Source organism: Callionymus lyra, chromosome 16 (genome assembly GCF_982586985.1).
Source record: "Callionymus lyra chromosome 16, fCalLyr1.hap1.1, whole genome shotgun sequence".
In the NCBI taxonomy this organism is placed as follows: domain Eukaryota; kingdom Metazoa; phylum Chordata; class Actinopteri; order Syngnathiformes; family Callionymidae; genus Callionymus; species Callionymus lyra.
The window spans coordinates 21,078,939-21,094,394 of NC_141833.1; the positions used below are offsets into that span (position 1 = coordinate 21,078,939).

The 15,456-nt window shown below is 35.1% G+C and overlaps 1 protein-coding gene and 1 long non-coding RNA gene across 2 annotated transcripts in view; both read left to right on the top strand.

Moving 5' to 3' along the window:
- Positions 1–1,876: 1,876 nt before the first annotated feature.
- On the top strand, positions 1,877–9,090 carry LOC148064131 (protein-lysine 6-oxidase-like). Its single transcript, XM_087810648.1, has 7 exons — positions 1,877–2,644; positions 4,821–4,929; positions 5,105–5,242; positions 5,308–5,464; positions 7,252–7,347; positions 7,422–7,537; positions 7,601–9,090. Exons 1-7 carry the CDS (start codon positions 1,963–1,965, stop codon positions 7,605–7,607), a joined length of 1,305 nt encoding a protein of 434 aa, XP_087666774.1. The 5' UTR covers positions 1,877–1,962; the 3' UTR covers positions 7,608–9,090.
- Positions 9,091–13,768: 4,678 nt separating this feature from the next.
- Positions 13,769–15,456, top strand: part of LOC148064132 (uncharacterized) — a 31,931-nt gene continuing 30,243 nt past the window's right edge. The window contains exons 1-2 of the long non-coding RNA XR_015713556.1: positions 13,769–13,805; positions 15,091–15,238. This is a non-coding gene — a long non-coding RNA (uncharacterized LOC148064132). The remainder of the gene's footprint in view (positions 13,806–15,090; positions 15,239–15,456) is intronic.

A 15,456-nucleotide genomic window follows, 5' to 3' on the forward strand; every position in this document is an offset into this window, starting at 1 on the left:
AGAGTAAACCATTAAATAAATAAGCTAAACAATAAAATATGATTTGAAGACAAAATAAAAATCAATACATTGATTTTGAATATTGATTGAGTATAGGTATGAAGTCTATGAAATGACGTTTAACTAAAACACCTTAAGTGTGGTTTTCTTAACTTTTACATTATTATTTATAGCTTGACAGTTTCCTGGTTTCAGCTGCGATCGAATTGGTGCAAGGCATTCTGGGATACCACCTACTATTACTAATGTCAAAAGGAATGAGTTTGAGGAATGAGGAGCTTATTGGGACGCAGCCTTTCTTGAGCTGCTAATGACTGCTGCCATCTAGTGGCCGAAAGAAGCTATGAGAAAGTAAAATGTGATTTGGCGGAAAAAACAGTAGTTATTTTAAATATCGATACAGTATCGGGTTTAAAAAATATAGTGCTATAGATCCTGTATCCATATTTTCTCACACCATTATTTATTGCTGTTTGAATAAGACAGAACTCAAACTTTTGTTTACCTTTAATTTGTGATAAATTACGTGATACTTTTTTAGCAAGTTTCCTGATTTTAACCATATTTATCCCCACAAATATTAATCAATTCAATTGAAAAATGACAGTAACGTGTAACATCTTTATCATTCACTTGTAGTTCATTAAACCTTTCTTTTTTTTGTCTCTCTTTTATTTATTTATTTTCTTGATGTGTTGTCTATACTATCTATGTTTTGTCTCAAGGTAAAAGTGTATTAAAGATACATGAAGTTATTTTAAGGGGAAACATTTTAGTTTTAGGAAGAAGTTGTGTCAAATGTATATGGGCTAATGCTAGTTGAGCTAGTCTGAGCTAATTGGCTAACTAGCATTAGCAATCCTTTGTTATTAATTACTTTTTCAGGACAGTATAGGAAAAAAACAATTCGGATTTACATTTGGAAATGAGCAGAAATTACACTTAATATATATATATATATATATTTACTCAGGAAAATATTTGAATTTCAGCGCTAATAATATTTGTTATTATTATTATTATTATATATATATTTTAATTGTGTTACAAGATCATTTCCTGTTACAACACAGAATTCTGATGAAGACAAAAATATAATTGAACATTTAATCTGTTTTAAAAACAAAGTAACGTACGAAGAACTGAATGAAGATTTCAAAAAGTGGTCAAGGATCGAACCCTTGTGGACAAACGTTGCTACTACACATCCTGACATTTATAAATCTCGTCTTTAAAAACACTTTTATTCTCTGGCTTTTAACACAGCATGAGACTCGGAGCTGTTTTTAGTGCTTTTTGCTTGTTTTATTTGATATGATTTGATCTTTCTGTGTTTTAATTGATCTTTATTAGCTCTTTCAGGTCATTGAACAGCACTTTGTATCGAATGTTGTTTTTAAAGTACTTTATAAATGAAGTTGATTGATTGATTGATCCTCCACAACCTTTGTATTGTTATAATCAATTATATATATTTTTTCAATAAAAGGAAACCAACTTTTTTTTAAATAAATAATATATAAATATAGTTTAATGTAAATCTTAATTTCGTTTCGTTTTGTTTGCATTTGGACTCGTTTAACTGTTTGTCTTGACTTTAAATCGACTTTAAATCACATTTTTATTCAGTTTTTTATATATATATATATTTTAAAAGGTAAAGTGAAGGCTTGTGTAACGTCAGCTTCGACACCTGCGCGTAAAGTTTGTTCACGTCCTCGTGTGAGTCTGAGGTTCGACCAGGAATGGGTTAAATTCTCTTGCTCGAAAGTTGGATTTCTGGTGCCAGTGTTAAGTGACTGGCCCTGGATTCGATCACCGATCAAGGAAAAAGCTCCAGCCCTTCTCTCGCGTCCTCTTTGGGTCGGATGGCTGCTTCGGAACCGGACCTGAGCGCGCACTGACTTCACTTCATCTCATCTTAGTTTTCTTTTTAGGTTCCGAGTTTAAACTGTGATCCAAATGGCGAAGATTTGTGTCTTAATTCTGTACATGACTCCAGGATTGTTTCCCTTCATCTCCGGGCAGCAGCGAACCGGTCCCTGGCGGCACCGGGTCCAATGGCACAACAACGGCCAGGTGTACAGTCTGGTCAGCACCGGCGCCGAATTCCAGGCTCCGGTCCGGTCCAGGAGTCAGTCCATGGTGTACGTGAGCAGCAGGGATGCGACCAGAACTCAAGCCCAGCGAGGGGCCACCTTTGTGCGTCCGGTTCCGTCCAGAAGCGAGGCGAGCGTCGGGAGAGTGAACGCGCCGAACCGCGCGAACGCACGTCGTCTCACGCACCAAAGCAATTCTTCCACATCTGGACTTTTGACGGTGTTGCCGGTCCGGAGGGCTGAGGTCGCGGTGGTGGACGGAACCAGACCCGGCGCCGGGTCTCTGGCGCTTTTACGCACCGAACCTGGTGCCAGACACCCGGGTCAACACCCGGGTCAACACCCGAGCAGAGGGTCCGAGCCCTCGCCGTCTCTGCCCGTGGACGAGGGGACCAGCACCAGAGAGGACATGGTCAACGACGACCCTCGGAACCCGTTTAAAAACCACAGGAACTCAGTTCTTTACAACCTGCATCCTCCGCCCGCGAGGTCAGCGGGTCACAGACCTCCAGCCGCAGGATATGGTACCAGATACTTCCAGAACGGTGAGTTTTACTCCAACATGATTCAATGATTATTTTAAAAAACACAAACTGATGGACTCGAGATATTGAGTGGGAACTTTATAGCAAGAGGCAGATCCTCATGTTTTTATTTTTATTTTATTTTATTTTATTTTATTCATCTGAAGAAAGAACTTTTTCTTCAAAATATATATTTATATAGACATAAATCTTTTTGAGGGGGAAAGAAATAATTTACAAAAGTTCTAAAAGTAATTATAATAAGTTGAAAAACTCATTATAATATATTATATATATATATATATATATATATATATATACCTGTATATATAGAGATATATATACAGTATATATGAAATATGTAAAATATATAAAATATAATAAGTAATAATACGCCAAACAAACCAGGTTTTTATTTAATAAAAATAATGATTGAATTGCTAATTATTATGAAAAATATAATTCCTATTCAGTAAATGCAGTAGTATTACGACTCCCGACTCGCACAACCCAGTAGAAACCGTGGACAGAAAGTTTGTCGATCACTTCCAAAAATGTAATTATTTGTTCCTTGTTCTGATATAAACATTTGCTTCTCATTTCATCCATTCATTAATGTCTATGTTATTCACTTAGAGTCAAATCTTCTATTTCAAAAAAGGTTTTAAACAAATAAACAATGTTTATTCTGTGGTAAAAAAAAAAGAAAAAATCAGATTCAAACCGTTTTTTGATAAAAAAAAACCTTAGTAGTATAGTATCCTGGACATTTATTGTTGCTCTTCAACTACACATGTGGTACTTCCTCCGCTACTATAGGGGGCAGAAGCGAGGGGTTTGGGGAATTTATGACAATTATCGGTTTTAATGAAATTACTATAGTGTGGTAGGTGTTAAATACTCAATCAAACCAAGTTTTATGCCATTAGAAATGGCTTAATATTAATTTAAATATCCATTATGTCATTTATTGATCAATTTTCCAGTTCATGAAGATGTCAGTGTATAAGATAAGACAAGGAACAAAGATCATTGATATTTGTTCAGTTAAGGAGCCAAATATACAGTACATGTGTTCAGTGACTTAAACGCGCAAAAATATTTTGACCTCCTTGTAAGATTGAGTTTGAATTCCCTGATTTAATGTAGAGTTTAAAAAAAGTGTTTCCAATCCAAAACATTTTTGGAAACAAAAGTAAACTGGCATTTATTCATCTTTGCTACGCCTAAGACGTTTAATTTGACCGTTTAACGACACTTAAATGTGTGTTACCTCCTCCACTACAATAGGGGGCAGGAGCGAGCGAGGATAGTCGGGTGAAATGTATGTCTAAACCCCAGTTAAATGATGTATTGCCGATGAACTTTGATTAAATAGGTCTTGGAGAAAATGCTAGATAACGCTAACATGCTAAATTTAAACTTTTCTCTAAAAAGTTTTCTTTTAGTGATATAACTTTGTTTAAATAAGCTTTAGTTAATATGTTTTTCAAATCACTTAAAATTTCTTAGACTTCATCTTTCTAAAACTAACATTATTCTTTTAGCTCATTTTGCCAATTAGCTTTGATTAAATATGTCTCGGAGAAAATGCCAGCTAACGCTAACATGCTAAATTTGAAATTTTCTCTAAAACGTTTTTTTTTAAGTGATATAACTTTGTTTTAAATACGCTTTAGTAAATATGTTCTTACCACTTCAAATTTCTTAGACTTTATCTTTCCTAAACTAGCATTATTCTTTTAGCTCGTTTTGCCGATTAACTTTGATTAAAATCGGTCTAAGAGAAAATGCTAGCTAGCGCTAACATGCTAACTTTTTAATGTGATATGTGGCCCTAAAATACATAAAAATACATAAACAAACATGTGTCAAGTGAATGAAATGGGATCATTTGTCCCTCGTTTGTTAGTATTTCTGGATGGATCAGCGAAGAATGACGGGTGAGATAATGGTAACACAATTCCTAAACTTATTAAAAAAGCGTTCCTGACTCGGTTTTCCGTGGCCTTCGCAGACGAGGCCAAAACGAATTTGCCGGTTTTTCCCGAAAATGAACTGGACAACAAATGCTTTATTCGAGGCCTCGGGTCCGACCTCAGGAATGTCAAACTTGTTTTAGTTTTGGCCAACAAACACAAATATCGGCTCGTGTTCCGAACCCGTGGGATACTGACGGGAGCGTTCTTGTGTCCAGGACTGCCCGACCTGGTGCCAGACCCGTACGCCATCCAAGCAGGTGCTTACGTTCAACGGATGCAGATGTACGCCCTGCGATGTGCGGCCGAGGAAAACTGTCTGGCCAGGTGAGCTTCGCGGCGCCAACGCTGAGTCACTTTTTCAGACGCTCGCTGTAAGCGATACGTTGACGCACGTCTAATAACAACGGTCTCGCCAAGACATAAATGTTCCGGCTGGATTTTCACGATGGAACAAACTCTACATGCTCGGTAAAGATTGTCAATTTTTTCCAAAAAAAAGGTCGGCATATGCTCCGAGCGTGCGAGACATCGACTTCAGGGTCCTGCTGCGCTTCCCTCAGAAGGTGACCAACCAGGGCACGGCGGACTTCCTGCCCGTCAAGCCCAGATACCAGTGGGACTGGCACAGCTGCCACCAGTGAGGACGCCATCCGTACTTAAAGAGGTGATCCAGGATTATTGATCTGTGACGTGTTCCTGCAGGCACTACCACAGCATGGACGCCTTCAGCAACTACGACCTGCTGGACGCCGGCACCGGGAGGAAGGTCGCCGACGGACACAAGGCCAGCTTTTGTCTGGAAGACACGGGTTGCGAGTCCGGATTCAGGCGGCGATTCGCCTGCACGTCGCACACGCAGGTAAATAAATGGAAAAATCAAATATTGATATTGGTAAAAATGATTATAAACGTGTTAATAAAAAGATTGAACCCATATTCAAGTCTTAAAAATACATTCAATCAATACTAAATCTATGTTCAATTCTTAGAACTAGCTTGTACAAAGAGTTAGCTTGTTAGCAATAACGCTGTTGGATAAAGTCTTAGACATTTTAAATGATTAGAAAAATATATTTACTAAAGCGTATATAAAATGATGTATTTTTATGTATTTTAGGGCCAAATATCACATTGAAAAGTTAGCATGTTAACGCTAGCTAGCATTTTCTCCAAGACCGATTTAATCAAAGCTAAGTAGCAAAACAAGCTAAAAGAATAATGCTAGTTTAAGAAAGATAAAGTCTAAGAATTTTGAAGTGATAAGAAGAACATATTTACTAAAGCGTATTTAAAAACAAAGTTATATCACTTAAAAAAGCTGTTTTAGAGAAAACTTCAAATTTAGCAAGTTAGCGCTACTTAGCATTTTCTCCGAGGCCGATTTAATCAAAGCTAAGTAGCAAAACAAGCTAAAAGAATCATGCTAGTTTAAGAAAGATAGTCTAAGAAATTTGAAGTCATTAGAAAAACATATTTACTAAAGCGTAAATACAACAAAGTTATATCACATGAAGTGACATATAGAGAAAAATTCAAGTTTAGCATGTTAGCGTTAGCTAGCATTTTCTCCGAGAACGATTTAATGAAAGCTGAGCAGCAAAACAAACTAAAAGAATAATGCTAGTTTAAGAAAGATAAAGTCTTGATTAGAAAAAACATAGTTACTAAAGTGTATTTAGCACAAAGTTATATCACATTAGAAAGTTAGCATGTTAGCACTAGCTAGCATTTTCTCTTAGACCTATTTAATCAAAGCTTATCGGCAAAACAAGCTAAGAAATAATGCTAGTTTAAGAAAGATAAAGTCTAAGAAAGTTGAAGTTATTAGAAAAACATATTTACTAAAGCGTATTAAAAACGAAGTTGTATCACTTAAAGAAAAGCCTTTTGAGCTAGCTGGCACTTTCTCCCAGACCTATTTAATCAAAGCTAATCGTCAAAACAAGCTAAAAGAATAATGCTAGTTGATGGTTTAGTTAGCTTAAATGTGAAGCTAATGCTAAGTCATTAGGATGGTTGAATTCTATTAATATACACAACATTAAATAGTAGTTGGAACTTTTAATGATAATTTTAACTCTTTTTTGTTGTTTCGTTTCAAATCCTATTAATTATAAAAACATTTGTAGCTTTGTGTTAGCTTCCTACGGTATATCAAATATCTAACATGATTGAGCAAGTTTGATATTTATGATAGTTATGTCTGTGTATTAGTTAGAATAATCACTGAGGATACTTCAACTACCAAAAGAGCAAATAAAGGAATATATTTAGGATGTTAGCAAGTCGCTAATAAGAGGAGAGAAACGCAAATTAGCTCAGTTATCAAATGAACGCTAGGCTATTGCTAACACGGGAACAAGTCAAAACATACACGTTTTTTGGACAAAACATTGAGAATGAAAAGCACATATTTCCAGGCTTGCGGACTTCACTTCTCTCACCGCGAGTCCTGGTCCAAGTCTGAGACAATGTTTCACTGCGAGAACTTGTCGGACGTCTTTGCCAGCGAAGTAACGGCGTCCAAGGACGGAAGATTCATTACACGTGTTGTCTGGACTTCAAATCTTAAAATCTGCTGAGACTTGCATTTTCGCAGGAAGACAAACGAGTCACGAGTCTGAGGTTGTTGTTGTTGTTTTTAAGGGTCTGAGTCCAGGATGTCACGACCTCTACGCCGCCAACATCGACTGCCAGTGGATCGACATCACCGACGTTCCTCCGGGAAACTACGTTTTGAAGGTAAAAAGTCTTGTTTGGATCTTAATCTTTCACCAAAGATGTATCTTTATTTATTATCTTTCCTTCTTAACCAGGTCACCGTCAACCCGAACCAACACGTCCTGGAGTCCGACTTCAGCAACAACGTCGTGCGATGTGAGATGACCTACACGGGAGTCTTCGTTCAGACTCGCAACTGTCGCGTATCAAGGTACACGACTTCATTCAACCCTAATTTGTAACGTCTAAAATGACATTTCCTGTCTTCTTCTAGGGCTTGACGTCGCAGCACTTCCTGCCAGAGTGAATCCTGTAAAGTCCGACTGCAATAAAAACCACTTTACATGTGCTTTAGTTTTAAAAAATGAGTCCAACAAATATATATATTATCACAAGTACTGTTGAGCTCTTTTGCAGGCGACCATGTCTGCGAACGTATTTCTAGTTTTTTTTAATAACATCGTTCATTTTTGAGTTCATGTTTTTAAGTTTGATATCAAAGGCAGCGAAAATAAAAGGCAATAAATGAGTAATAATTGTATTTATATATCATCTTTCAGACGTACATGTCACAATACATAAAACCAAAAGGATAATTTTAAAAATGATACAATACATTAAGACACTCTTTAGATCAAAGGCGATATTTATCAGATCAAAGGCAACACTTATTAGATCAAAGGCAACACTAAGTAGATCAAAAGCGACATTTATCAGATAAAAGGCAACACTTATTAGATCAAAGGCAACACTAAGTAGATCAAAAGCGACATTTATCAGATCAAAGGCAACACTTATTAGTTCAAAGGCAACACTAATTAGATCAAAAGCGACATCTATCAGATAAAGGGCAACACTTATTAGATCAAAGGCAACACTAAGTAGATCAAAAGCGACATTTATCAGATAAAAGGCAACACTTATTAGATCAAAGGCAACACTAAGTAGATCAAAAGCGACATTTATCAGATAAAAGGCAACACTTATTAGATCAAAGGCAACACTAAGTAGATCAAAAGCGACATTTATCAGATCAAAGGCAACACTAATTAGATCAAAGGCAACACTTATTAGTTCAAAGGCAACACTTATTAGTTCAAAGGCAACACTTATTAGTTCAAAGGCAACACTTATTAGTTCAAAGGCAAGCTACATTAGAGTACAATTTAAACATGATTAAAAAAGAGTAAAAACCTATTGATCAGTTCAGGGTTTTTTTTTTTAATCCACTATTTATGACCTAAATACCATTTCTTTTTTTTTCTTTTTCTTTAACTTACACCAAGCATCAATAGAACGTTCTTTTTCTCAAACATAATATAATATTAATAAATAGCTTCTTGTTGCACGCAACAGACAATGTCAAACTTGCATTGAAAGTTAATGAAATAAAACTTTATGGAAACTAGTTACAAATGTCTAAATTAATCCAAAAACTTACAAATAGATTGAAAAACAGTATATATAAAATTAAACTGTACATTTTGTCCAGATTGTGTTCAACGTGTTGCCTCTTTGGGGGAATAAGTTTGACAGCCTTGAACCTGTAATCGTACAGTTGTTGATGGTTTAATTGTGGATTAAAACTCAAAATATTTTTAGCACATAACAGGAAACTGGAAGCAATTGTGATTAAAATGTGTTGGAAAGTGTTTTTGGAACTTTTGATTCCTTGAAAAATCTGTACTATACTTAACATTTGAGTTAAAAGTAGCAATTAATTACAAACATAAACCTTCAGACACTTGTCGTGAATCTGTTTTAAGTAACTGTCCAACGAGTCGCAATAAATCCTGAGTTTGCAAAAACAGTTTCTTTCTTTCTTTAAAAAAAAAACTTCTCGCGGTAAAAATTAATGAAGTGTCAGGTTTTTATCTCCTCCATCAATCTCAGCTCCAACCGGATTTTTTTTTTTGCTCGACTTCTGCTCGGGTGCGACGGGACAAAAGCCGCCTGTTCACACAAGAGTGCGGGTGCGAATCCGCCGCTGCTCATGGGCGGAGGGCCGTGACTGATGTGCAGCTTGTGGCCCCCGGAGACAAACATGGTTGAAGGCAGACACTGGCGGCATGTTTGCTGACGAGCTTCTGTGAAGACACAAGCGGCAGGATCTTATACGGCCGCGACATATCTCGTGAAACACCCGCAGATGAATGGAGGCCTTTTCTCCCGCTCCCTCCTTCCTTAGCATCCCAGAATCCTTTGCTTCAACAGTCGAGATTCTTCGTTTCTAAGAACTAGCTTGAACAAAGAGTTAGCTTGTTAGCAATAACGCTGTTGGATAATGTCTAAGAAATTTAAAATGATTACAAAAACGTATTTACTAAAGCGTATTTAGCACAAAGTTATATCACATTAAAAAGTTAGCATGTTAGCGCTAGCTAGCATTTTCTCCCAGACCGATTTAATCAAAGCTAATTGGCAAAACAAGCTTAAAGAATAATGCTAGTTTAAGAAAGATAACGTCTTAGGAATTTAAAATGATTAGAAAAACATATTTGCTATATCGTATTAAGCACAAAGTTATATCACATTAAGAAGTTAGCATGTTAGCCCTAGCTAGCATTTTCCCTTAGACCGATTTAATCAAAGCTGATCGGCAAAACAAGCTCAAAGAATAATGCTAGTTTTAGAAAGATAAGGTCTAAAGTTATTAGTAAAACATATTTGCTAAAGCGCATTTTAAACAAAGTTATATTAATAATAAAAGCTGTTTTAGCGAAAATTTCAAATTCAGCATGTTAGCGTTAGTTAGCATTTCCCGAGACCTATTTAATCAAAGCTGATCGGCAAAAAAAGCTAAAAGAATAATGCTAGTTTAAGAAAGATAAAGTCTTAGGAATTTAAAATGATTACAAAAACGTATTTACTAAAGCGTATTTAGCACAAAGTTATATCACATTAAAAAGTTAACATGTTAGCGCTAGCTAGCATTTTCTCTCGGACGTTTTAATCAAAGCTAATCGGAAAAACAAGCTCAAAGAATAATGCTAGTTTAAGAAAGATAAGGTCTAAAGTTATTAGTAAAACAAATTTGCTATAGCGCATTTTAAACAAAGTTATATCAATAATAAAAGCTATTTTAGCGAAAATTCCAAATTTAGCATGTTAGCGTTAGTTAGCATTTTCCCCGAGACCTATTTAACCAAAGCTGATCGGCAAAACAAGCTAAAGGAATAATATTAGTTTAAGAAAGATAAAGTCTTAGGAATTTAAAATGATTAGAAAAATATATTTGCTAAATCATATTAAGCACAAAATTATATCACATTACAAAAGTTAGCATGTTAGCGTTAGCTAGCATTCTCTCCGAGACCTATTTAATCAAAGCAAAACAAGCTAAAAGAAACATGCTAGTTTAATAAAGATAAAGTCTTAGGAATTTAAAATGATTAGAAAAACATTGTTACTAAAGCGTATTAAGCACAAAGTTATATCACATTAAAAAGTTAGCATGTTAGCACTAGCTAGCATTTTCTCTTAGACTGATTTAATCAAATATAATCGGCAAAACAAGCTAAAAGAATAATGCTAGTTTAAGAAAGATAAAGTCTTATACATTTGAAGTGAGTAGAAAAGGATGTTTGCTAAAGCATATTTAAAACAAAGTTATATCACTTAAAAAATACATTTTAAGAGAAAATTAAAAAGTTAGCATCTGAGCGCTAGCTAGCATTTTCTCCGAGACCAATTTAATCCAAGCTTTCCCGCTCCCTCCTTCCTAAACATCCCAGAATCCTTTGCTTCACGCACAACAGTGGAGACTCTGTGATTTGAGCGAATCCTCTGGTGAAACAAACATGTTGCTGGAGTTTCTAACGGATCTGCAGGGAAGAACAAATGAGATCATTTGAAATAGTTGGATTAACAAAATCAAGATGGTTTATCTTGGAAGCGTCCGGCGTCTCTGCTCGCCAGTAGAGATTGTCTGTGTTGTCGAACGCGTCTGGAAATTCCCCCCCGACAGCTTTTGTTGATTCCATTCCAGTCTTTTAAAGTCTTCCAGATATTTTCAATGCTCCTTAAAAAACTATTTGAAAGAAGACATTTTTGAATATATTCTTCTGTTTAAGTACAAACATGTAGTTTTAATAGAGCTCACGTGAACTTTGACACCTTTATCTAAGTTGTGAATAAAGGAGTCTCTTATCTCATCTTATCTCATCTTAAGGATGTACAAACACTTCATTTTGACTTCATTCAGAATATTTGTTTTATTTCCTTTCATTTAAAGTCAATTTAACTTCTCTATTTTGTTTTTTCTTACAATTTTTTAACAATGCATTTTTTAATTTAGTCAATTAAGTCGATATTTGCCATCCATTGTTTTAGACAAATTGCTTAACAATGTATTTATTTTTATTAAATAGTTATCAATATTTATTCGTGTTAATCAATTTTTCAAAAAACATTTTGAGTCAAAATTTGCCATCGATTATTTTAGACCAATTGTTTAACAATGTATTTATTTAAATTTAATAGTAATCAATATTTATAAGTATGAATCAATTTTTGAAAAAACAAATTTGAGTCAATATTTGTTATTTATTCATTATTTTAGATCTCCCTTTGTAGTGTCCAGGTTCTTTTATATTAAATATATTAAATAGTATTTAAATTGAATATAATATTAGTTGATATTCTGAAGACTGTTTATTTTTGCCACTTGTTGATTGTTTATTGAATCATCTTTAGAACTTAAAAAATAAAATGTAATAATATATATATATATATTTAAAAAATAAACAATATGACAGTAAAGCTTTTATCTAATGTAGCTTGAATCATGAAGCTAAATAAGCTAATAGCTACTAACATGCTAACAAAAAAACAGTAGTTAAAAACGTTAAAAACATTTGTTTATTTATCAAATATGATAGCTGACAGTGGTTAATTAAAAAGTTAGATTGTTAAATTTGAGTCGCAACAAAAATGCTGAATAATAAATGTAGATTTTATGTTTTTTAATAATATTTAATAAAAAAAGATTATTAAAATAAAATAGGGCAACCATACGTCCTCTTTTACCCAGACATAGAAGCAGATGGAATACACGAATGCTCCTTCCCATGATGCAACACTAATAGACTCAGGGACTCATTCATTCCTCGTGCTATTAGATTAAGATTTTAACATTAAGTTAACGTAATTAATTAAATTAAAGTATTTAATTAAACATAAACATACCTATAAACCTTCAGACACTTCATATGATTGTTTTAAGTAACTTTTCTGTCACATATATATATATGTGACATATATACATATATTTTTATTATATTATATATTAAAAGTGCGATAAGCAGGAAGACAAATGATGGAGCAAACTTGAGACGAGTCACATGGAACCTAGAGATGTTTAATACACATCTGGAACATTTATAGTCCAGAACAGCAACAGCAACCTTCACTAGGATCTGCTTTAAAAAAGTCAACGGATCCTGCCAAAGATCTCCTGCCATCATGTTCTCACAATGAGCCAGACACTTTTCCAGGCAACAATCAGATGTGCTTGTCAAAAAAAACCCTCTATTTTTGACCCGCGTGCTATTTTAAACACGGCGTGGAGAAGACGGCGAGTGTTTGCTCAGCTGTGGATCTTCACACCAACATCTGGACAGACGAGTCCAGGCCCGGCCGTGGACCAGCAGGTGAGCCCAGGACGGGAGACTTGCCACCTGCCCCGAGGCCCCCCGAAAATACTGAGACATTTTTCCGGATGCGTCGGCACGTAGGCGGTGGGCGGCCATTTTTTGAACAGAGGTCACCGAGGTCGGGGTTTGGTATTCGCTGGTGTTTTTTTTTTTTTTAAACAAAGCCGGTCCACGTGAGAGCCGAGTCACACTCGCAGTCAGGTTAGTTTAGGCAGAAGGAAGAGAAATTCCACAACGCTTGTGTCATCCTGCTCAGATTAAGAGCAGCGCTGAGGTCAGCGGCGGACCAGGGAGGGCGTGTAGGCCGGGGGCCACTTCCTCGCCAGGGGTCACGTACCCAGGAGGGACTGAAGACCCCTTTATCTGGGTCAGAAACATTGAATATGTTTGTCTTTCACGGACCAGATGACGACTTCTGCTTCTCCTCAAGTTTGGGTGGTATTTTTTGACTTGGGTGGTACCACATTTTTCTTCCCATTGTTTTAACTAATTCCAGCTCAAGCTGACTTTGATCGATGCAATAAAACCGAAGAACCTGAAACATCTGTGGACGAAAGTGTTCACAGGAATTTACTTCTTTTTCTTTTTTTTAAGTAGATTTTCTCATGTTGAAACATAAACATAGCAATTAAATCATAATCAACGAATACAAAAACGTGAATTAGACTATAAAGATGTATCCAAGAATATATCGTTTTCATTTCAAAATAAAATTAAATGAAGAATTAAAACTGTTGTTCAGTCTCTGGCCAGAGGGTGGCGCCTGTCGCTCGAGTTAAGTGTTGCTGCGTCAACTTAGCTTGACTTGTTTCGTCCTCTTTACAGGTAATTTCTGTTAAAATTAACTTTACTAAACAATCTAATTTATTTAATCTGAGTCTGAGAATGACTGTGAGTTGTTTGCAATGATTCCATTGAGGTGTTTAGAGGGTAAAAAATAAAAATCGATTAGCAATTTAGCTATTAGCTAATTTAGCTTGAATCATAAAGCTAATAGCTACTAGCATGCTAAGTTAAAAACGTTAAAAACATTCGTTTATTTATCAAATAAGATAGCTGACAATGATTAATTAAAAAGTTTAGAGTGTTGAATTTGACTTGAGTTGCAACAAAATGCTGAATAATAAATGCAGATTTGATATTTTTATTAATATTTTATGACTTTTTAAAATTAAAAATACAGTGACCATACGTGCTCTTTTGACCAGACATGTCATATTTTTGTGTTGTCGTGGCAGTTTTATAAAGTCAAATCAAACTTCCATGGTTTTGAGTTGCATTTACGGAAATCTGATCAAACATTCTCACCCATTCATCCTTTATTTAGTTATTTCTGACAATCTTCCATTTTGTTTCTAGCCTCAATTTGCACGATTGGTAGGATTTGGAAAATGTGTTTTTGATTAATTGTCTTTTATTTTAGAAAACCATATCGTTGACCCCAGGCTTCTTTCTTTCTTTAGTAAAGGCAACTATACTGTAGTTACACGACTACTGTACCTACAATGTAATTATTTTAACCTGGGTTATGAATTGTTAAAGATTGTTTTCATAGCTGCTTAAAGTCCATATTGTCTATTTAAAACACAGAACTTATCCACCAAAATAAGACTAAGGAAATAGAAAATATATATTTTGCAATTGCTATAATAAGAGACAATAATTTGATAAATAGACTAAATAAACATTGAAATATACATGTTGTTTTTTTCTTTTTGTTTAGGAATTATTTATATTTTTACTTAACTGACATCATACAGTTTATTATGAAGAATGTACTATCTCAGATTTGTTCAACTAAAAGAAAAATACTATATTGTTTTTGAAAAACTTTCTACAGAGCATATAGTTGAGGATATATATATTGTTTGATGATAATTTAGAATGAAAGGCTTCAGAAAAAAGTATGTATTCTTGATAAAAAACAATGTTTCTTTCCAAGAGGTCTGGTTGAATGTCTTTCTTAGGAATTCATAAAATGCATTTGACTGAACTTCTAAAAAACCCGACCCAAATATCTTCAGCGACAACTCCACCCAACCCAGTAGTTTCCTCTTTTTGGGGCATTGAAAATGTTGTAGCTGTCTCATTGATTTTCTTGACTTTCCAGAGCGCTTTGTCCAAAATCATAAACCATTTCAACAAAGCCTTCATTGTAAACGGCTCCAAGAACCTTGACTGTAAAGTTATGGAGCTGAAACCTAAAGACCTCTCTGGGGAACCATCATCACGACGGAGCCGCGGATCATTCGTTCAAGGTATTCTTACGAACGGTTATCTTATATAACGTCAGGTCGCAGATGTGCTTCAATAGCAGAGATGCTGGATAAAAGAAAGCGCGATGATTTTTATAAGCATAAAATGATGCTTGAAAAATGCTTGTTATGAAAACTTCTGTTTACCGAAGCTGGACTCGTAATATCTGACTCACTCAATGTTGTTAGTTTCCTATTTTTACTCTTTAATGGTTTAATTC

Coding starts and splice junctions, on each gene's coding strand:
- LOC148064131 (XM_087810648.1), top strand. CDS start 1,963: ATGGCGAAGATTTGTGTCTTAATTCTGTACATGACTCCAGGATTGTTT. Junction 5,243..5,307: donor GACTGGCACAGCTGCCACCA/GTGAGGACGCCA, acceptor GTGTTCCTGCAG/GCACTACCACAGCATGGACG. Junction 5,465..7,251: donor CCTGCACGTCGCACACGCAG/GTAAATAAATGG, acceptor GTTGTTTTTAAG/GGTCTGAGTCCAGGATGTCA.